The sequence below is a fragment of the Micrasema longulum genome, unplaced genomic scaffold (assembly GCF_059751315.1).
Source record: "Micrasema longulum isolate JH-2025_06_02 unplaced genomic scaffold, ASM5975131v1 h1tg001127l, whole genome shotgun sequence".
Taxonomy (NCBI): Eukaryota; Metazoa; Arthropoda; class Insecta; order Trichoptera; family Brachycentridae; genus Micrasema; species Micrasema longulum.
In genome coordinates this window covers 1-23,072 of record NW_028278315.1, presented here as the reverse complement: position 1 = coordinate 23,072, position 23,072 = coordinate 1, and the positions used below count along the sequence as shown (strand labels likewise).

General features: G+C 34.8%; 2 protein-coding genes across 4 annotated transcripts; both read left to right on the top strand.

Annotated features, from left to right (window-relative positions):
• The first annotated feature begins 4,082 nt into the window (after positions 1 to 4,082).
• Positions 4,083 to 13,334, top strand: LOC148276920 (uncharacterized). Its single transcript, XM_088233583.1, has 3 exons — positions 4,083 to 4,252; positions 6,047 to 6,351; positions 7,447 to 13,334. The coding sequence occupies exons 2-3, from the start codon at positions 6,102 to 6,104 to the stop codon at positions 8,556 to 8,558; spliced, it is 1,362 nt and encodes a 453-aa protein (XP_088089709.1). The 5' UTR covers positions 4,083 to 4,252; positions 6,047 to 6,101; the 3' UTR covers positions 8,559 to 13,334.
• A 770-nt stretch (positions 13,335 to 14,104) lies between these two features.
• On the top strand, positions 14,105 to 20,697 carry LOC148276919 (uncharacterized). Of its 3 annotated transcripts, XM_088233579.1 has the most exons (4): positions 16,650 to 16,927; positions 18,003 to 18,510; positions 19,387 to 19,512; positions 19,592 to 20,697. In XM_088233579.1, the coding sequence occupies exons 2-4, from the start codon at positions 18,057 to 18,059 to the stop codon at positions 19,603 to 19,605; spliced, it is 594 nt and encodes a 197-aa protein (XP_088089705.1). In that variant the 5' UTR covers positions 16,650 to 16,927; positions 18,003 to 18,056; the 3' UTR covers positions 19,606 to 20,697. The 3 variants fall into 3 exon arrangements, with proteins under 3 accessions (XP_088089703.1, XP_088089702.1, XP_088089705.1); XM_088233577.1 differs by lacking the exon at positions 16,650 to 16,927 and adding an exon at positions 14,105 to 14,689 and having other exon boundaries at positions 19,387 to 20,697; XM_088233576.1 differs by having other exon boundaries at positions 16,646 to 16,927; positions 19,387 to 20,697.
• Positions 20,698 to 23,072: the final 2,375 nt, after the last annotated feature.

Genomic DNA, 23,072 nt, shown 5'->3' with positions numbered 1-23,072 from the left:
TGATTTTCACAAAAATGGTGCCATATAAATTATCCAAATAAATATATACACTACCGACCCCCCACCTTCAAGTTTTGGGTAGGTACATCGATATGAAACAAGGAAAAGCGTACGTCACGGTACACATATCTACGCTCTAAAATGACATAGCTTCAGTGTGACGTCATAGTTGAAGATAAAAGTCTCCCGACCGACTACAAAGGTATACTACCGATACCCCCACCATCAAAAGTTTTGATGTAAGTGCATCGGTTTATACCGATGGGTCTAGAACCCCTCGATACGTTTATCTACGCATTAAAAGTGCCAAAAATTTTGTTCCACCGAGCAATTTTTCCTTTAATTATGATTTGTTAATTTTTTTTATCGTTTTGTTTAAAAGAGGAAATAAGTAAATTTTGAAGTCGAGTTAAATTCTGACATAACTGTCAGTTTAATCAAACGAACGCCTAGATATGAAAATAATGTCACTAGGTTCTGTCCTATCAACATATTAGAATATCTAGGCGTTAGAAAGTTACCACGGTAAAAAAGTGATTTAGTTATTTTATTTTTACTATATTTCTGAGAGAATGTATCGAGAGTCAGCCTTGTTATCGCTCAGTACTACCTCAGTAGATAAATGCAGACGATCGTTAATCATGTCGTTTTTGAAATGGTTAAAATTCATATAAAGATTATGTTCAAGCGAGCATTTTTTGCTTGAATTGGGATTTATTGGAGTTTATAATCGCTTTGAAGTGGGAAATTTCTATCAAAGTAGCCTATTTAAAATATAAGTGAGAACTATTTTAAATGTTAATGACGAAAGGAACGCGGAATAATTTTTAGCGGTCATTCATTGGCTTATTTCGATCATATGATGTCAATAGCAAGTAGATAGAACATACCGAGGTAAGATACAGATAGTACAGAAGTTAAATATACCGACTCGATATATACAGATGAAGATAACGTTCATAATCGAGGCACAATGTTATAAAAGTAGGACAAGGGAAATAATTTATGTATTGCATCTCCTGCATTTTCGGCGGCCACACTAAGACGTGGAGGCTCTCTCACTGAGACGTGGAAACTCTGGACCTTGGCATCCATACTGAAAAGTAGAAGGTAGGTACCTTCCTCATCCTGGAAAAATTGCTGTCAGTTATCTTCAGGTTGAATCTATACAACTATCATTCCAAAGTAGCCATCGAGGATTCAGTTCTACCAGCCCAGACTGTTGCCTTCAAAAATCAACTGCCTCAATATTCAGCTGTCAACGGACATCCAACGAGAGTAGAAACATTTTATTTCAACGCTACCATCTTAACTGTTTGTGCTCAAACCAACAGTGGTACGTGAAAACCAGCACAGACAGAACTTTCAGGTGAGGAGGTCGCCTTTCTTTCTCAAGCTAAACAACTGGTGAACTTTTTTAACTCAAGCACTTTATTATAACAAAGAACAGTTTGTTAAAAATAAAGCGGTGAATCACCGTAGAATCTCCAGATGGTGTCTCAAATTTCTTCTTTGGGCGATCTCCGTTCGTCTCTTTCTTGCGGCTTTTTATTCGGAACTGTCCCTCTCTCTTAGAAACCTAAGCTTAAATAATTACCCTTGATCCCTGAGGCCATTTCCCATTTTACTGCATCTGGGCGCGCCAATTTTCCAGGACACTCCCTTTTTTATGCTTTATTTTTATTTTATATACATATTCCTAATTTTAGATATAATTATACAATGCCTAGACTAATTATTGCTTATATTATCATAGACCTACATATTCTACAATTCCGTAAAATGATTTTTATAATAAAAAGTCCAAAAAAAATCTACGAATCAATGCTACTACCCTAGTTTATCTAGCTAAAACATATAAATGTTACATTAAAACTAAATTACAATACATTATTCCTATTCAGGAAAGACAATGTCATCTTATCATTTACCGGGCCAAAGTATTTCCGTATTATTTACGCAATTATTTAAAATTTACTAACTGTAAGAACACACAAATACCCAGCTCCAACGCAACGATTGCATCCCTTTGTAAAGCGTTGTCTGTAATTGGTGCATTCTTAGCCAATGAGAAGTCATCTTATGTTTACGTAAATAGTAAAAATTAGTGTCGCCTTTGTCCACGGTATCGATTGTTTACGTAAATGGCATGTGCCAAAAAGAGCCGACTATGTCTCCGGTTGCATCCCGCCTCTAGTTCATTTCAGCTCTGACCTTGTCGCCGACAACACGTGTTCAGGATCCCGGTCAGATTTCACAACATTTATGAGACTCCCTTGGTCCGTAATACAACTGCATAAAAACATTTGTTAGCGAAACAATGTAACCTACTACAATATGTTCAATGAATTTATTTACTATGTTTTTTTAATAAAATCTATCCTACTCTATTTGCATAACGTAAGAATAATTTTGGAACTAACATTTACTATGGTAAAGTTTTCACTTCAATTAGTATCAAGACGGTTATATTTTAATTTTTGTATGTTGATTTGATTTTTCTGAAACTGATTTGTTTCGTGCATTCTTGAACTTATAACGAATAAGCATGTCTTGTTAATTTATACTTACATACTTGTTTTTTTTATTTCTCTTTACCTCTCAACCGCCATACCACTTTTAAAAAGCCACAAATTTAACTCGGCGAGTAATTTAAACACAGTTTTTTTTTTAATATCCTCTAAAAATAATTAATTAAACCTGAGGCCCTCAGTATTAAAGACGGCCAAGGGATCCGGAAAATTTCGAAAATCAGTAACAGCACTTTTTGATTGAAATATTTAGAGAAAAAAAATGTTTGATGATATTTGGTGCCATTAAAGCTTTTAACTAATAACATGAAGGTTACCACAACAAGAAACGCTATTTTTATGAGGCTTTAAATATGCAGTTGGCCGCTTTTGATACTATTTTTAGCGTGTAGCCATAGAATTAAGAAGGAGCGTAGAATCATATTTGAATACATCGGACTGTGTTCAAAAATCTCCCCACTTTGACCCACTTTCTTCATAACACAAATATAGGGTAAAAAAAAGCGATTTTTTAATTTCTCTAAAATTTTATTGTGCACGCGTAAACATCGACACAACATAGTAAATAAGTTTAAGGTCATTTAATAAGAGTAATGCATTAATGAACTTTGAACTTTTAATATAAAACAAATTTTATTTTACATAAAACGGATATTTTTATATCATGTTAAATAATATTTGACGTTTTGAAGATAATGTCGGTCAAATGTCTACCACAGAGTTGTTTAATCCGAGGTCCGATTTTCATTAGTTCTCTCAGTAGACGAGCAAAGTAGGGTAAAAAAAATTCTACCCTTGCAACACTAACGAAATTTCCATTTTGTTTCTTCGACAATCTGACAGATGGACAAATAATTCAATTTTTAAATAATGCATTTGCTACTTAAACATTCGTTTGTTAATTACACATGAAATGTGATACCATCCTGTTTCTTTAAAATCCTAGCAGTATTTCTACACTTTAAAAGAAAACAACACGGCATAGTTGAATTCAAATCAGGAGTTGCGTACTGAGCGACGTCTACAAAGAAATTAATGGGCCAAAACGTTGAACTACTCTTTTAAGAGTAGTTTAGTCGCCTTTTGTTTGATGCGCGTATGCGGTTTCTAGACTATTCTTAATTCTATGCGTTTGGCCATCTTTGATACTGAAGGCTTCAACTCTCTATCGTGTTAATCGCTGATATTGGGTGAGTCCTCAGTCCTCAGTCTCATGTTAACATTACTTCCACAGACTCACCAAAAAAACATAATTCGGTTCCAACCCAAAATTGACATTAGAAAGGTTGTGATAATGTATATTAATATGTCAATGGGAATGGCAGAAATGAAGAAGAATCATTTATCAAGTGCGGCTCCTTCTCAAAAAGTAAACGTAAGATAGAATAATAAAAGATTGCTCAAACATAGACGGAATTATGTATTTACAGTGCGCAAAGTAGCCACTAAAACCCGCTTATGTCATACCTTTAGATTATGAAATACCTTTAGTCTGGCAACATTATCCACTGGATGTCCGCCATTTTGTGTTTCCGTATACTGACAGTGGCAGGTACAGCTCCTAAAGGGTAAGAGCTGTATAAAAGAAGCTTAAAATGTCCAGATAATTTTATACTCGCTACGTTCCGCGACGGAATAATCACCACCGCCGTCTTGTACTTGTGCAAACCCTACTCTACATTTGGAATTATTTTGTTTTTAACGTTTGTTGCTGACCGTAAGTAAGTACCGTTGTTATTTTTTTATTTCGATACCGCAGGAGAGTCTGGTGTTGGTGGACGTTATGTTGGAAATCGCAAAATTCGGCTAACTAAAAAGGTTTGCACTTATTTGAAATAGGAGTGCATTTAACGCACTGATTTAACCAACTCCACCTGCAGCTCAATCACAAATGACTATCGACGTGCTAATTAGCGGCGTGATAACAATTTTTCACCGTGGTTGTTTATCGTATGCGCGGTCACAATGAAACATCCGTGAAAGTTATCGATCGGGATTATTATATTTTTTAATATTGTCATACTTTAACCTGATGCTTGGAAACACCTAATATTAAATGTCAAAATTCAAAATATTTACGTTTCGCAACGCATAATCCGTCACATATTTGAATTTTACCGGTGTAAATATGGAAAATATTCCTAAACTGTAAGTAAAATAATTTTATTTTATTTTTTGTTTACAATTTATCATGCTATTTATTTGTTTTGAATCAAATTGAGAAAGCAATTAAACGAAAAAATTGTTGAAGGTATGAACATGATAAACAACAAACACAACGTTTTATTTTCTTTGATTTTACTGGGTAGTTTATTATATTATATTACATTCATATATCTTAAGGCGTTTGGTGGAAGAGCCATTTTAATTGTTAATTTAAACAAACCGACACGAGATTACACGCGCGTTGACTTTTTTGATTTGACCACAGATTAATAGATTTGAAGTTTGACTACGGAACTTATTTATGGCGTTTTGCAACGTGACCGCGATTTTGCTTTAACTTTAGCGTGTTCATAATTGTTCGTTGTGATCGCTCAAATGCTTAGCATGTTTTTTAACACGTCGATAGTCATTTGTGATTGAGCCCCTGGAGCTCAATCACAGATGGCTATCAACATGCTAAAAAACCTACGGAACTTATCTATGGCGTTTTGCAACGCGACCGCGCTAACTTCAGCGTGTTCATGATTGTTCGTTGTGATCGCTCAAGTACTTAGCACGTTTTTTAGCATGTCGATAGCCGTCTGTGATTGAGCTCCTGGTTAAGATGTTGCATTGCCTACCGTGGGTACGGATATTGTTCCGGCGCCAGAATAACAACTGAACTGATCGTGTGAAGATGTGATTTTTATATTCTCACCGCGATCGCAAAGAAGATATCTTGCGATCAATACCTATTAAATCCACTGCGTTGTGTAATCCGTCAAGTGGCCCTCCTTCCTGACCACAAGATCGGATCTGATTCTGACTGCCGCGACAGAAGTACTAGACAATAAAAGTGCCAGAACCCAGAATAAGGCAGGTGATTGCAGTCATTGTATTTAGGGTTCTGTGGCAAAGAAAATAAAGGATAACGCATCCCGCAAACCAGCAATTCGAGCGTCCATCTGCTTACGGGCAAGTGGCGCGATCAAACTCACTTAAATGTATAGTATCAACATCGCCTTTCTTTTTCCGCGCCTAATAATGCATTGGGCACTGCATTGGTACACTAATCGCAGCGTAACTTGATATTTTTTTATGACATTAAGGTAAGACAAACTGTCTTACGCTTCAGTTGCCAGTCCAGAGACTGTGAAATATTCTAGTGTAAAAAGGCATTTTTAAATAAATATTTAATCCCAAACATGTCGAAAATCGAACCTGAGACCTCTTGAAAGGTAGGCGATTGCGCTGACCACTGCATCACGAGGCGGACACCAATATAAAGTATTGGCATGCCATTAGAATGTCTGAGTAATCACTAAGACATTTAATTTGACTCACAGTAACATAGAATATATTTTTTGCAGGGGTTTAATCTTCAGTTTGAATATTCCATTTGTATCCACCCTCGAGAACACGATTATGGAACTCGCTACAGCGACTGTAAAGGCTGAACCCGGGACTGGCGATGTACACGGAGATGTTCTCCATGCCGGGGCAGGGCCGCTTTGTCCCCACAGAAGCAAAGGGCCAGATTTCGCTACCGTGAAAGCTGAACCGGGGACCAGTACTAAACAGCAGTATGAAATAGACAGTGATATACTGATCTTTACTGAAATCGACATCGATTATCCTGACGTAAAACAGGAATGTTTAAAATCCTCTTATGAAGGTGATTATAATTACATTCCACCTTAATTTTCAGGGATTCGTTGCATTGGTTGGTTAAGCTCATTTTAATATTAACATGAATGAATCACTACGCTATTGAATAGAGTAAAAAGCCGACTATAACGCCTCGCTATCATTTCTACTTCAGTGCCTAAAGGCCCATTTTATATTTGATAATATTTTTTGGAATTAAGATTTTTAGTTGCAGTTTTTTTTTTACTATACATCAATTTTATTGATTTGTTTGTTATTTTTTATCTTTCTTTTTACTTTTGCAATAACTTTATTTTTGTGACTATTATTAAATATATTATTATATTTTGTGTATATATATTAAAAATATGTAGCTTTAGAACAGGTTTTGTATCTAGTGAAGCTGCTAGGAACATTTCCTTGCAATTTTTAATTAACATATTACAACTGAGATGAAGAACATTTTAGAGAAGATAATATAGAAGTCCAGGCATCCACAGGGTTTATGACCTGTTATTGCACCATTCTGCCCATATTTGAACATCCACACTCCTTCAATTCTTTCATATGTTGATGTTTGTGAAAAAAAATAGCTGAAACCTTTATTTATGCGGGTGAAATTCGTCTAATTGAATTATTTCACCTACATACTAGGCAACGCCTGAAAATCTATTTTTTCCAATTTCCATACTTCTTCATCGACCGGGTGGATTTATCAACTATATCACTTAAACCAGCCAATGACAGGTCATAAGACCTGTGGATACCTGGACTTCTATATTAACTTCTCTAAAATTTTCTTCATCTCAGTTGTAATGTGTTAATATAAACAGCTACCCAGGGAGTTGAATCCAGTCCTTGTCTACAAAAATTTCTACGAACTCAAAATATTGTTGCAATTTTTACATGTCGAACACTTATTTTGTATTGCAAGTATGCTACTTTAGCTATTTTTTGCCGATAAACAGCGTATTTCGGCACTAAACAAGAACAAGATAAGTTTCTTGTTTAAGTCCTAAGTAGGATAAGCTGCGTAAATAATCATATTCACCTCTAGTCTTTTGATCATATAGTTTATATTATAATTCTGTGCTTTTGATATATATATGCCTATTTTTTTCAGGTCCTACGAGGAGTGAATGTCAAACTAAATACCTCGAAGACAGCGATACACGTTTATCGCATGTTTTATACAACACACCCAATATTGTGGAGAAATCACACTCTTGGTCAGATAGTTTAAATAACGGTAAATCAAAAACCCACATTCTCACTCATTCTGGCAAGAAACCGTTTTCATGTTCAGAGTGTAAATATACATGTGCGCAAAAAAGTTGTTTAAAGCGACACATTCTAGCTCACTCTTTTGAGAAACCGTTTTCATGTTCAGAGTGTAAATATTCTAGTACGCAAAAAAGTAATTTGAAACGACACATTTTCACTCATTCTTTTGAGAAACAGTTTTCATGTCCAGAGTGTAAATATACTTGTATTCAAAAAAGTCAGTTGAAACAACATATTCTCTCTCACACCGGTGAGAAACCGTTTTCATGCTTAGAGTGTAAATATTCATGTACGCAAAAAAGTCGTTTAAAACGACACAGTCTAACCCACAGTTGTGAGAAACCATTTTCATGTTTAGAGTGTAAATATACTTGTATTGAAAAAAATCAGTTGAAACAGCATATTCTCTCTCATACTGGTGAGAAACCGTTTTCATGTTCAGAGTGTAAATATTCAAGTACGCAAAAAAGTTATTTGAAACAACACATTCTCACTCACTCTTTTGAGAAACCGTTTTCATGTTCAGAGTGTAAATATTCAAGTACGCAAAAAAATAATTTGAAACGACACAGTCTAACCCACAGTTGTGAGAAACCATTTTCATGTTTAGAGTGTAAATATACTTGTATTGAAAAAAAACAGTTGAAACAGCATATTCTCTCTCATACTGGTGAGAAACCGTTTTCATGTTCAAAGTGTAATTATTCATGCACGCAAAAAAGTCATTTGAATCAACACATTCTCACTCACTCTTTTGAGAAACCGTTTTCATGTTCAGAGTGTAAATATTCAAGTACGCAAAAAAGTTATTTGAAACAACACATTCTCACTCACTCTTTTGAGAAACCGTTTTCATGTTCACGGTGTAAATATACTTGTATTAAAAAACGTCAGTTGAAACAACATATTCTCACTCACTCTTTTGAGAAACCGTTTTCATGTTCAGAGTGAAAATATTCAAGTACGCAAAAAAGTAATTTGAAACGACACAGTCTAACCCACAGTTGTGAGAAACCATTTTCATGTTTAGAGTGTAAATATACTTGTATTGAAAAAAGTCAGTTGAAACAACACATTCTCTCTCACACCGGTGAGAAACCGTTTTAATGCTCAGAGTGTAATTATTTATGCACGCAAAAAACTAATTTTAAACAACACATTCTAACTCACAGTGGTGAGAAACCGTTTTCATGTTCAGAGTGTAAATTTTCATGTTATCAAAAAATTCATTTGACACAACACTTTTTCCGTCATTCTGGTGAGAAACCTTTTTCATGTTTAGAGTGTAAATATTTGTGTTCTCCTAAAAGTCATTTGAAACAACACATTCTCACTCATTCTTTTGAGAAACCGTTTTCATGTCCAGAGTGTAAATATACTTGTATTAAAAAAGCCAGTTGAAAGAACATATTCTCTCTCACACCAGTGAGAAACCGTTTTCATGCTTAGAGTGTAAATATTCATGCACGTGAAAAAGTAATTTAAAACGACACATTCTAACTCACAATCGTGAGAAACCGTTTTCATGTTCATAGTGTAAATAAACTTGTATTAAAAAAAGTCCGTTGAAACCACAGAGTAATAATGCGCCAAGCTATAGAGGAGCTCAAACGTAGGAAAACCATTCTATGACTATTGGGTATTAAGTTAGCTACAGTTTGCAGCAAAACAATGGGCCGTACTCAGGTCGAGAATTACCAAATGGATATTAATTTGCATTGTCAATACTTTTAATATGTACCTGTGTATTTATTATTGCAGGGTTATTCCAATTTATTTTTCTATAATTCGTCTTTATAAATAAATACATGTGTGTGTTATTTTTTTTATATTTGTTTTTACATTTTAATCACAATATATTTATGTTACATTTACTGAGACATAAATCCCAACTCCGTGGAACCAAAGTCCTGTGTTGAGTTTGTACGTTTGTCCGTCACATCTCTGAAACGGCGAGTCGTAGCGGCCTGAAATTGGGACTCGTCATTTTAGATGCGATTTTAAGGTTAACATTGCTATTTTCGAGATAATTTGAATCGACCTCTACTCGATAAAAACTCAAACTTTATATGGATGCCTAGTGCGGCCCAGACATATTGCCCGTAATCAACTGTCATCATCAACAGTAAAACATACCTTAATTCACAAATTTATCCCCCAAATTGAGAATAACTAGTATCTGAAGGACATATGTTGATATAAGAAAAGTTTTTATTAGTATTCCGCGCTCACGTATACCGCGTTTACATATACGGAGAAATACACTTGCGGGCGAAAGACTAGGGTAATAGGCGAAATCATTAGACCTGCCTCATTAAATATTACGTAAAAATCAAACATTTAGTTTTAATGTACCTTGGTAAATAGAACAATTCATACAGATATTGTGTATTAATGTGGTATACAAATAAAATTGAAGCATATTTATATTGTTTCGTTCAAAATGAATGTAGTATTTAGTACATAGATATATTATTACAATTTTTAAAAATAACATTTACTGACACAAAAAATACGTAAGAGAAATAAGTAAATAATAAAATGATAATAAAAGACACAGCAAAGAATAAAGATAACATTACAGGAGACTTTGATAAATATTATGAATAAAAAAGACACATATTCTTAACTAGTAAAGATGCAATGAGAAAAATTTGTATCCATAAAAATTAAATTTCCTCAAATTGAAAATATCAAAAAAGTTACGTATCCGGGTAATAAAATGTACAGTTCCGGACGAATCGAGAAATTCATTTGATTTCAATACTTCATCACATACATTTAAAGTCTTAGCTACACTTACTTATCGGGTCCGGACTTAATACCTTGCCACTCCAGTGTGCAGCGACAGATATCACCTTGTCAGTGGCCATCCTCAAATCATTATCAGCACAAGTTAACTACATTTGTGGACGCCGCAGCAGATGAGGATCGTCCTGCACCTCTCCACAATCGCAGTTCATGTCATCTCCCTCCAGAAAACCCCACCCTCATTGATTGTATTTGCACCTAGACACCCCTACCTTTAGTCTGTTGAGAACTTTCCACGTAGGAAATTCCAAATCGTGGGCGGTGTTTGTGCTTTCAGATGGCATTATCCAGAGCCTATCGCCGAGTTCCTCTCTGCGTTTTTCTGCAGAGGTCTCCTAGTCAGTTGCGACTTCGAGGAAACTTCTTCTCGATCCCAGTCTTGGAGGAGCCATTCGATGGTCGTAAAGGGGGTGTCTAGGGTCATGGGTCTGTTTGTGTCTCTCTGTGTCCGCTGCGACGTTTCTCCTGATGTTGGGTAGAGTGATACCTATAATAGGATAAAGTTTGTGCACCGGTGTGGGCTTAAGGCAGCCGGACAGCAATCGCGCCCTGTCATTTACAGCAATATCCACTTGTTTGGCATATGCTGACTTCTGCCAAACGGGACAAGCGTACTCTGCTGCGGAGACACACAAATCCAAGGCAGAAGTGCGGAGTACATGTGAAGATGCTCCCCAGGATGAACCGGTGAGCTTCTGTAATATGTTATTCCTGGCGAAGACTTTCTGTTTAGTATTGGTGCAGAGCTGCTTATAGGAAAGCGTCCTATCCAGAGTTACACCAAGATAATTGGGTGTTTGGCAGTACTCGATTCTCTCCCCCTTCCATATGACTTCCAGTTCTCTTCTCGCCGGCTTATTTTTTAGGTGGAAGGCACAGAGTTGAGTTTTCTTTGGATTTGGCTTTAACATATTTTTTCATAGTATTCCCCAAGTATGTTAAGAGTTCAGGCAAGTCTTTCCTCCGCCAGCTGGAAAGAGTCCTCTTGAGCAGCCACTGCTGTATCATCAGCGTAGATGAATTGCCTGGTCTCCTCTGGTATGGGTTGATCGTTAGTATATATATGTCATATAGGATTGGCGCCAGAACGCTTCCCTGCGGTAGTCCATTCTTTTGGGATCTCCGTCGAACTGTCCTTGCCCTGAAGAATTACATAAAATCGTCTATTGTTCAGAAAATTGCGGATTATGGATGTAAGTTTGAAGTCCTTTGTGACATTGTATATCTTATTAACAAGTTTGGTATGGTTCACCGTATCGTATGCAACCGTGAGATCCACAAACGCCACTCCCGTTATCTTTTTCCTCTCAAACCCGTCTTCAATGTGCTGCACCAAGTTGAGCACCTGACCAGTACACGATCTTCCGGGTCTGAAACCTGCCTGCTCTCTTATCACTAGGCGGTCTATATGGTCTGAGACCCGATTCAGAATTAGGCGTTCGAAGATTTTGATCAGTTGACATTAAAGGGATATAGTTCTGTAGTTTTTCAGGTCGTTAGGTTCCTTTCCTGGTTTGAGGAGTGCAGTTACATGCGCTTTCCTCCAGAGATTTGGGATTTTCTCGTTTATTACACATTCATTTATTAGTTTATTACACGTGCATTTATTAGTTTAAAGACCCATTCCATGGTTTGCTCTCCAAAGTGTTTGATCTGTTCGATTTTTATTTCACCCAGTCCAGGTGCTTTGTTATTTTTCGGACTGCTTATTGCATAAGAAGGGCATTTTCAAGAAATCATTTTAGCTACACGTATGCTCAGTGATTGCGCTGCCAGTTTTTTTTGTTTATTAATTAAGAGTTCCTAAAATTTCGTATCTGGGGCATATAATGCGTGGAGAAAGGTACCACTTGCTTCATTTAATTTTAAAAGGCAAGATTGAGGGTCACAGAGGGGCTGGAAGAAGACAGATGTCCTGGTTGTGAATTATACGTGACTGGACTGGCTTCAGGACTGTGGAGTAGATTTTCCGGGCAGCACAGGACAGAGAGACTTTTGTCAGAGTGATTGCCAACGTTGGGCATACCTGACAGGGCACTAAGAGAAAAAGAATTAATATATTTCATAAATGGTACATGTTTTTCAATTTTATACAAATTTATTTGTTATAACTATAAGTCTCCAAAAAAGAGACTAACGTTTGTGTTTGGAGAGTGATTTATTCTTATTCTTTGAGGTGGGGGTTAGCGCTAATTAAGCTCCTGACGTCACTGCGACCTGTGAAGATCTATTGTGATAGCTTGGCTACTGTGTGGAAGGCGAGAGTTTAAATTGTGCCAAATTTCCCTCCAAGCCCGGGCTATAAAGAGCCTGGCTACTGTTTTTGGATAGGAATACACACATTCTAATAAAATGAATAATGTAAAGTATTGGAATTTACTGAAATTCAAATCGTGGTAAAAAGAATTCATTTGTACAAAAAAATTATCATCATTTCATGTTCGCTCCCAAACCCCATTTACACTGCTTGATGAATTATTATGTAAACATAAAAACTTTGTTATTACACTATGAGTAATATTCTGTATTTATAAATTTACTTAGTATCACCCATTGACGGGAGGAGTGCTCTCCCCAAAATAAAGTTGTGTTCTGTTAATGTAATAAACGCGTAACGCTAATAACTAAGCTATTGTTTTTATAATAATTAGACATAAGTTGTTTCTTAAATTATATGTTTAAATTTTTTTTTTTCCCCTTGGCATTATGCTATAAAAATTTAAAAATTGATTGCTATTTTAAGATCGTTTGTATTATACTATTTATTTTTATGGACATATTTTTTGCGTTTTTTTTTCTGATAGTAATTTAATTTAAAATTTGTTTTTTTTAACGTGTGTAATGTATATAATATAAACTTTTACGTTACTATTTTATGTAAGAAATGTGATTTTATGAATAAAAATATAGTGTATCTAATCGGTGTTTTTTCTCTTTTTGTACCTAATCAAAAATTTTATGCACCAATATCGATCGATTTAGACATTCCTATTACATCGATATCGACGATCGAATTCGCAATGTGGCGCAACACTTAATTAGTTACTGCATAATCTATGGCACTAGTGCTAACAGCATAAGTATTTTATAAGCGTCCTTTATATGTATATATTGATATACGTAGCTGTGTAGTAGTGCTTTGGCAGGTACAGTTCCTAACTAAACGGGTAAACGCTGTATAACGAAAGCTTTATTCGCTATGATGTGACGTGGAATGATCTCCACCATCGTCTTGTCCTTGTGTGAACACACGCTACATTTAGCAATATTTTCTTTTTGATATTTGTAGCTGACTTTGAAGTGACGATTTTTTTTCGATTTGAGGCTGTTGAGTTAACATGATTACACTAAAAGTGAAAGCAGTACCCCCCTACAAAGGCGACACTAACAGCGCCTTTAGCTCAACCACAGGAGAGTCTGGTGTTGGCGGACGTCATGTTGGGTAACTTGGCTAACCAAATGTAAAACTAGTGGTTTTATAATAAATAGTATTGCACTTAATACAAAATCTACGAGGTTTTGTTTTGGTAGATATCTATGATAAGAGCAATTTTTTAATATAAAATATCATTATCATTTATCATTTATTTATTCATATATATGTACATTACAAAATGGAATATTTTAATTCATACATATAGAAATAATTAGGTATATATAAAAAAAAACACATTAGTAAACATAATATCCAAAGAATAATATGTTTAAAAAGTGAGAGAATCTTGTAACGAAAAACTCCCTCAGAGACGTGAAAAATGTCAATGTCCAAAGTGAAATTGTTCAACATAGAGATAGCATTCCTTCCATTCATCATTCCTTTCCGCACCTAATAATGCATAAGACACTACATTGGTACACTAATCGCATCGTAAGTTGATAATTTTATTATGACAAGAAGGTAAGGTGACTAGACTCACTTCATATAAAACTAGTGGTTTTATAATAAATAGTACCCACCGTAACAAAGAATATAATTTTTTGTAGGGGTTTGATCTTCAGGTTAAATATTCCATTTGTATCCAGCCTCGAGAACACGATTATGGAATTCACTACAGCGACTGTAAAGGCTGAACCCGGGACTGGCAATGTACAAGGAGATATTCTCCGTACTGAAGAAGGGCCGCCTTGTCCCTACAGAAGCAAAGGGCCAGATTTCAGATTGAATCTATACCTACAACTGCCACACCATTCAGCCATCGACGGATACCCAACGAGGGTAGAAACATTTTTTTTCACCCCGTTCATCCTAACTGGAGTCTTAACTTCGATTAGTAGGTATCAATTTAGTAATATTGTCATGTTGATGTATTATTATCTACTTATTTTTTACTTCTCTTGACCTCTCTACAGCCAAACCTCTCATTCACGTGTTTGTCTAATGTTAATGCAAAAAAATGAATTGAACAGGAATGTTGCGTCTCATAAAACGAAACAATACGAACCAAAGTGGACACCAAGTCGTTGGAACAATAGGCATTATCCTCTCTGTTACGACACATGTGCAACCAGTAGGCCACATGGCGGCAGTATCTACCTACTATAAACAAAAACTACTCTTCGGACATCTATCTTTTTTTAACAAATTACAACAGGGATGGAGAATACCTTAAATAAGGGAGTATGGAAGTCTAGGCATTTACAGGGCTTATGACCTTTCATTGGTGGTTTAAGTGGCCACTTAACACACTGTGTAACATTCACCATTTTGCCTATATTTGAACATCCATGTTTCTTCAATTCTTCCATTTTTTTATTTTAGTGAAGTTAAAGAGCTGAAACCTTTATTGTTGTGAAGAGATTCATCTGACTGAATTATTTCACATTCTAGGCAACGCCTGAAAACAATTTTCCAATTTTTAAACTCCTTCTTGGACCAGTTGGTTTCATTACAATATTTGAGTTTGTCCAAATGTTTTTTGACAAAAGACTGGATTTCACCCCCTCGGGATTCATTAAGATTAACAAATTACAACAGGGTTGGATTTTTTTTGTTAACCGTAATGTGGAAACAGTGCTTTATTTATTTAGTTTTTATTGGTTTTTCTTTGCATAAACACAATACAAATTTATTAGAATGCTCTATGTTTACGTTTACTTTTTGTAAAATTATTGATATCATTTTAACTTCCTAGAATTTCACTCGTCCATGCACTGTGTAATTGCACGACGGTTGGTAATAAAGCTTCCATATGTAATTGTTATCAACTATAAAAAACCTAAATGTTGTAAATGGAGTCTAGAATTAAAACGCCTATGCGCTTAATAGTTGCAAGACCTGATGTAATCTTACTTTTTTTATTATAATAATTATTCATTTTTAAGATTTCAATTATACACTAAATTTCTTTGTTAATTTTTAAAATGTGTAAATATAGATTTATTACCGTTCATGCGCTCTGTAGCTGCAAGATGTGCTAGGATATTTATTTATTGTACAGCGCTCTTGAGGAGATTTTTACATAAATAGCACTTTATAAATTATCCAATTACATATACCACTTTTACAAGCTACCAATTCAACTCGGTAATAAAAAAACGGTTTATTTTTTTAAATATCTTATTTTTTAAATTATATATTAAACCCTTTTTCTTGTCAATCGATGTCATTAGGTGAATCCTCTGTCCCATGCTTTACTTTCTGCGGACTCACTAAAAATAATATAATTCGGTTCGAACCCGAAATTGACATTGGACAGGTCGTGATACTACATATTAATATGTCAATGGCAATAAAAAAAAGAAGAAGAATAATTTATTAAGTGATGCTCCTTTTTAAAACGTAAACCTAAGATGAAAGATACCAGATTTGACATGACAGTTGTTTTATCACATTGTTATTTGATCCAATCTCCGCCCAATTAACACGCAGATAGTCGTTATTTTGGGATTTAGTTGAATTACCAGTTTCATATGTTTTTTACTCTGCGTGGTGGTATAAAATCAACTTTAGTCTGACGGATAAATATATTCAGCAGTTAATTTTTTAAAATTTAAAAAATGTTTTATTGATAAAAATGTATACTAAAATAACAGATAACAGGAACTATCCATCGTACCTGCTCGCTTTTAATAATTTTAATTTTAATTCATAGTTCTTTTTTGTGTAAAAACTTCGTTCAAAATTGTCGACTATTTGCATTTGATGTATTTTTTTTATTCGCGCACCGTTCGCATTTGACAGAAAGAGCTTAGATAAAAAGTTTTTCCATAGATAATTGACAGAAAAATTTCAATTTCTATTAAAATGCCTACCGACGACCGTCCGTTAACAAAAATGGTTTATAGAACACAAAACCGTCGGTTATCGTAACGAACGGCCAACAGTTCGTTACACTTACGGAAGTTTGATTAGATGTTTATAAAACCGGCCCTTAGATTATGAAATACCTTTAGTCTGGCAACATTTTCCACCGGATAGCCGCCATTTCGTGTGTGTACTGACAGTAGTGATAGTAGCAGGTACAGTTCCAAAGGGGTTATCGCTGTATGAAGGAACCTTGAAATATCCAGTTAAGTTTATATTCGCTACGAAACGGCGTGAAATGATTTCATACATCGCCTTGTACTTGTGTGAACCTTACTCTTCATTTAGAATTATTTTGTTTCTGACGTTTGTAGCTGACTTTGAAGTACCGTTGGTTTTTTTCGATTTAAGGCTGTTAAGTTTACATGATTACTAAAGCTAGGGTTTCCTAGGACAGCGGTGCCCGTATCTTAACGGCCGTAGTGAACGGTGATGCGGTGGACAGCCGTCGTAGTGGTGACTAGAGAGTGGTTTTATTTTTTAACGGTGTTATCAACATCGTTTTCCTATGAAACCACTCTCTAGTCACCGTTACGACGGCTGTCCACCTCATATTCTTTCATTACGGCCGTTAAGATACGGGCGCCGCTCTCCTAGGAAACCCTAGCTTAAGTGAAAGCAGTACCCCCCTACAAAGGTGACACTAACAGCGCCCCTAGGAGGATTAGCTTAACTCCGAGATAGTCTGGTATTGGTGGACGTTATGTTGGTTAAATTGCAAAACTTTGCCAACTAAAAAGGTTTGCACTTAGGAATAAAAGTGCATTCAACGTATTGATTTGACCATCGCTACCTAGACTCACTTCATATAAAACTAGTGGTGTTATATATATAAAAATGAAAGTAGTTTTATTTTGGTTAATTGCTGTGGTAGATTTACACCGAGAACTCTTGAATATAAAGTATTGACCAGCGATTAGAAGGTTTAAGTTTTAATTTACTTTAATGCAAATCTGTTGGTTTTATAATAAATAGTATTGCATAAGTGCAACCATTAAAATACAAAATATAAGAAGTTTTGTTTTGGTAGATATCTGCGAACGAGTTATGACTAGAACTCATTTTGATATAAAATATCATCATCCTTTTCCGCACCTAATCGCATCATAAGTTGATAATTTTTATGACATGAAGGTATGGTGATCAGGTAGGTGAACGCGCTGACCACTACACCACGACGCGGACACCAATAAAAAGTATTGGCCTGCCATTAAAAGGTTGAAGTTATCACTATAGCATTTGACTTGACTCACCGTAACATAGAATATTATTTTTTTCAGGAGTTTGATCTTCAGGTTGAAATTCAACTTGCATCCATCTTCGAGAACGTGATTATGGAATGTGCTTTAGTAACTATAAAAAGTGAGCCGGGGACTGGCGATGAAGAAAGAGATATTCTCCATACTGGGAACGGGATACTATGTCCCTACAAAAGCGAGAAGCCAAGTGTTGCTACTATAAAGGCTGAACCGGGGACTAGCGATGTAGAAGGAAATATTCTCCATACTGTGGAAGGGCCGCTATGTCCTTACAAAAGCGAGAAGCTGGATATTGTTACGGTTAAGGCTGAACCTGGGACTGGCGATGTACAAGGAGACACTCTTCATATTGGGGAAAGGCCGCTTTCTCCCTGCAGAAGCGATGGGCCAGATTTCTCTAACGTGAAGGCTGAACCGGGGACCAGTACTAAACCGCAGTATGAAAGAGACAGTAATACGCTGATCTTTACTAAAATCGACATCGAATATCCTGATATAAAACAGGAATGTTTAAAACCCTCTACTGGAGGTAATTAACACTACTTTCCACATTAATATACACGGATTCGTTGCATTGCTTGGTTAAGTTCATTTTAATATCAACATAAAATTATCACTAGGTACGCTATTGACTTTGGTAATAAGCCGAATAAAACGCCTTGACTTTGTTTGTATTTGTACAATAGTGCCCAAAGGCCATTTCACATTGGATAGTATTTTTTTGGATTATTTGTAAATTTTAAGTTAATTTCATTCATTAGTTATTTTTTATCTTTGCAATTTCTTGATTTTTATTACATTATTATTATTATTATAGTACATTATTATATTGTGTGTTTATATATAATATATATCTGTACCTTAGAGGCAGACGGATGCAAATCCAGAATTTGTTGAAATGACATTTCGATTTTCATATTCAGTTTATGATCATGTCCATTGATTTTGAAGAAATGTAAATCAATGTTTTAAGATAATGATTATACAAATTAATGTTATTAGAAATCACTTACTTAGTTAATCTTACATTAAGCAATCACTTAGAGGAAGTAGATTATTTAGGCAACAACTGTGTTAAACATTTGACGTTTGGATTTGCATCCGCCTGCCTCTGAGGTACAGATATTATGTTGATTATATTGCTTAAGAACAAGTTATGTATTCAGTGAAGCTGCTAGGAATATTTTCTTGCACTTTTTTTATGTCATAAACTTATTTTGTATTGCAAGTATGCATTTTAGTTATTTGTTGCCAATAAACGCTGTATTTTGGCACTGAAAAAGAACAAAATGAGTTTCTAGTTTTAGTCTCAGTAGGGAAAGTTGCGTGAATAATTATATTCGCCTCAAGACTTTTGATCATAAATCTGTAATTCTATGCTTTTGAAATATGTTGTTTTTTTTAGATCCAATGAGGAGCGGAAGTCAAACTAAATATCTCGAAGACAGCAATACACGTTCATCGCATGTTTCACACAACACACCCAATACTGTGGAGAAATCACACTCTTCGTCCCAATGCTTAAATACCGGTAAATCAGAAAACGGTGTACTCACTCATACTGGCCAAAAACCCTTTTCATGTTCAGAGTGTAAATTTTCTTGTTATAGAAAAAGCAATTTGAAACAACACCTTCTCAGACATACTGGTATGAAACCATTTTCATGTTCAGATTGTGAATTTTTATGTACTCACAAAAGTCATTTGAAACGACACCTTCTCAGACATACTGGTATGAAACCCTATTCATGTTCAGAGTGTAAATATACTTGTATCGAAAAAAGTAATTTAAAACGACATATTCTCACACATTCTGGCGAGAAACCCTTTTCATGCTCAAAGTGTAAATATACTTGTATTCAAAAGGGTAATTTGAAACAACACATTCTCACTCACTCTTTTGAGAAACCGTTTTCATGTTCAGAGTGTAAATATACTTGTATTCAAAAAAGTAATTTGAAACAACACATTTTAACTCACTCTGGTGAGAAACCGTTTTCATGTTCAGAGTGTAAATATACTTGTATTAAAGAAAGTTATTTGAAACGACACATTTTAACTCACTTTGGTGAGAAACCGTTTTCATGTTCAGAGTGTAAATATACCTGTATTCAAAAAAGTAATTTAAAACAACACATTTTAACTCACTCTGGTGAGAAATCTTTTTCGTGTTCAGAGTGAAAATTTTTATGTACTTAAAAAGTCATTTGAAACGACACTTTCTTATACATACTGGTATAAAACCCTTTTCACGTTTAGAATTTAAACATAATTATTTCGAAAAAGGTAGTTTAATACTACATATTCTCACTAATTTTGGCGAGAAACTCTTTTCGTGTTCAGAGTGTCAGTAAACTTGTATCGAAAAAAGTCATTTAAAACGACGTATTCTCACTCATTCTCGCGAGAAACCCTTTTTATGTTCACAGTGTAAATTTACTTGTATTCAAAAAGGTATGAATTGGCGTGCGTGCATGAGAAGATGTATGAATGTAGAGGAAGCGAGGTTTGTATGCAAGATAGAGTGTTATGGCGTTCTATCCTCTCTGCCCTTCCCTACGGAGAAACTGCGTGATGGTTTGTTTGTTTGGTAAAAGTCTTAATAAAAAAATAATTTTAAAAAACATTGATAAAGTCCTGCTCCTTCTTACTAATGAAACTGGTTTTATTTTACAATGTAAATATATTTTCAATAAATCTACAATGAATACAAAAATAGTATTTTACTCTGCCTATTTTAATCCCCCGAGAGTGAATCTAGTTCCTATTTGTTCACAAAAATTGCCACATTTTTCAATCAAAATTACAATAAATAAACAAAAACATTTTGATAAAATATATCTCTGGAGGATAGGAAAAATAAGTCGATGACTACTAATATATTTTTTGCTCTCTAAGGATCTGTCCATTAATTTTATAACTGGAACAAAATTCTTGGGTTAATATAAATGTAATTTATTTTTATGACATATTCGTTACATAATTTGCTTGATATTTATCGATTAGTTACTACAATAATTTTAAAAGCAGAAATATAACATCTGCAATAATCTAACGATTGCAACGCAGAAATCTATTTAAAGGAAATTAAAATAAATGAATGCATTGAATCAGGTTGTGGTCCCGTGGCTAGTGTCTCGGACTCACGGCTCAAAGATCGGCGGTTTGAATTCCACTCTACTCCAACTTGATTACCATTTTCAAATAGAGAGTTATTTACAACTCGTTTAAAATGGCATTCAAAATGAAATATTTGGGTAAATCATAAGAACGCAAATATTTATTTTAAAAAAAACACGAAAAATCTCAGCTTTGCCGGTTAATTATTATATTTTATTTAATATAATGTTGTTCTTGACTGGCAAGATTAAATTAATGCTGCATCCGTGTAAAAAATAAATTCATTAAAATTAAAGATGAAAATAATCGACTAAATTTACTAACCGAATGATTAAATCAAATAATCGAAAGAATCATTCATTGGATCTTTCATTTCCGGTACACCATAGACAATAGACAGACATTTATTCAGAGACAAAAATAGTTTTCCGAGAGAAATATCCTTGCTTTAAGAATAGGTGAGTACCTACTTTACGTGAAAATTTATAGTTATAGTAGGGCCAATTTAACAAGTCACATTTGACATTTTTGTCTGTTTTAACTTCATAGTGAGGTGACCTGCTTAAAAACATCGATTAAAGTGAATGAATCGATTCGGACTTCAAACATCATTATCGACATCAGCCGTCTCTTGTCCAATGGTGAACATAGGCCTCCCCCTTAAGGCTCCATATTTCCCTATCCTGAGCCAACCGCATCCAACCACTTCCTGCAACTCGTCGTATGTCATCAGACCACCTTATCTGAGGCCTGCCGACACTTGTTCTACCCGTTCTAGGTCGCCATTCCAGGACTTTTTTGGTCCATCTAGAGTCTGTGGTTTTGGCTATATGACCAGCCCAGCTCCATTTCTGGTTAGCAGCCCCATGGACCACATCTGTGACCTTTGTTCTCGCTCTAATCCATGTATTGGTTTTTTTGTCTCTTAACGAAATACCCAGCATTCTCCTTTCCATGGCTCTCTGTGTCACTGATAATTTGTGAATACAAAAGTTTCGTAATAGTAAAATTACCTTCTTTTGTCATTATTACAATAAATATGTAATCACAACTGAATAAATTAAGCAAATGTGCAGTTCTAAATTCTAAAAAAAAATTATACCCGCCTTTACAAGGTTATGTTGTTGAATTTTGATGAAGTGTCAAATGTGACCTATTAAATTGGCCCTACTGTAGTAACATTCTAAAAATACCTTTTGTTTTTTTGTCTAAATACTTTTATTTATTTTCTAAAATATGTTGGTATCATAGAATTAAGAAATAATAGGTCCAGAAACAACAAACGCACATAGAACAGACGGTGACTAAACTACGCATAAATGAGCAGGTTTACGTTTTGAACCATTAGTTTCTTTGTAGACGTCACTCAGTACCTACGCAACTCCTGATTTGAATTCAACTATGCCGTGTTGTGTCGTTTTAAAGTGTAGAAATACTGCTAGGATCTTAAAAGAACAGGATGCAATCACATTTCATGTGTAACTAGCAAATGAATGTGTACGTAACAAATGCATTACTTTCGCACGCCTATTGGTATATTTGCATTCGAGTGTATTCATTAGCTTGGAATTATTTATTTATTCATTTGGCACAGTTACTAATTTATTCGTTTTGCACAATTACTTATTCATTCATTTAGTCTAATTACTAATTCATTCGAATGAATAAACGCATTTGGAATTTTATTATAATGAATTAAGTAATTAAATGCATTCAACTATTTTTATTCGAATGAATCATCGCTAATTAAAATTATTTAATGAACTATCGTTCTTACCCATCCATCGAAAAAGTGTTAGAATTCAATCCGATCCCGAATCGATTGACATGTTTTTGAAAATGCAATTTACTATGGGGAGTTTTTAAAAAATCATTGAGTTAATCCGAAATTGACATTAGAAAGGTGATAGGTAATATATTTTAACATGGAAAGAAATGAAGAATAATAATCAACTAAGTGTTACTCCTTCA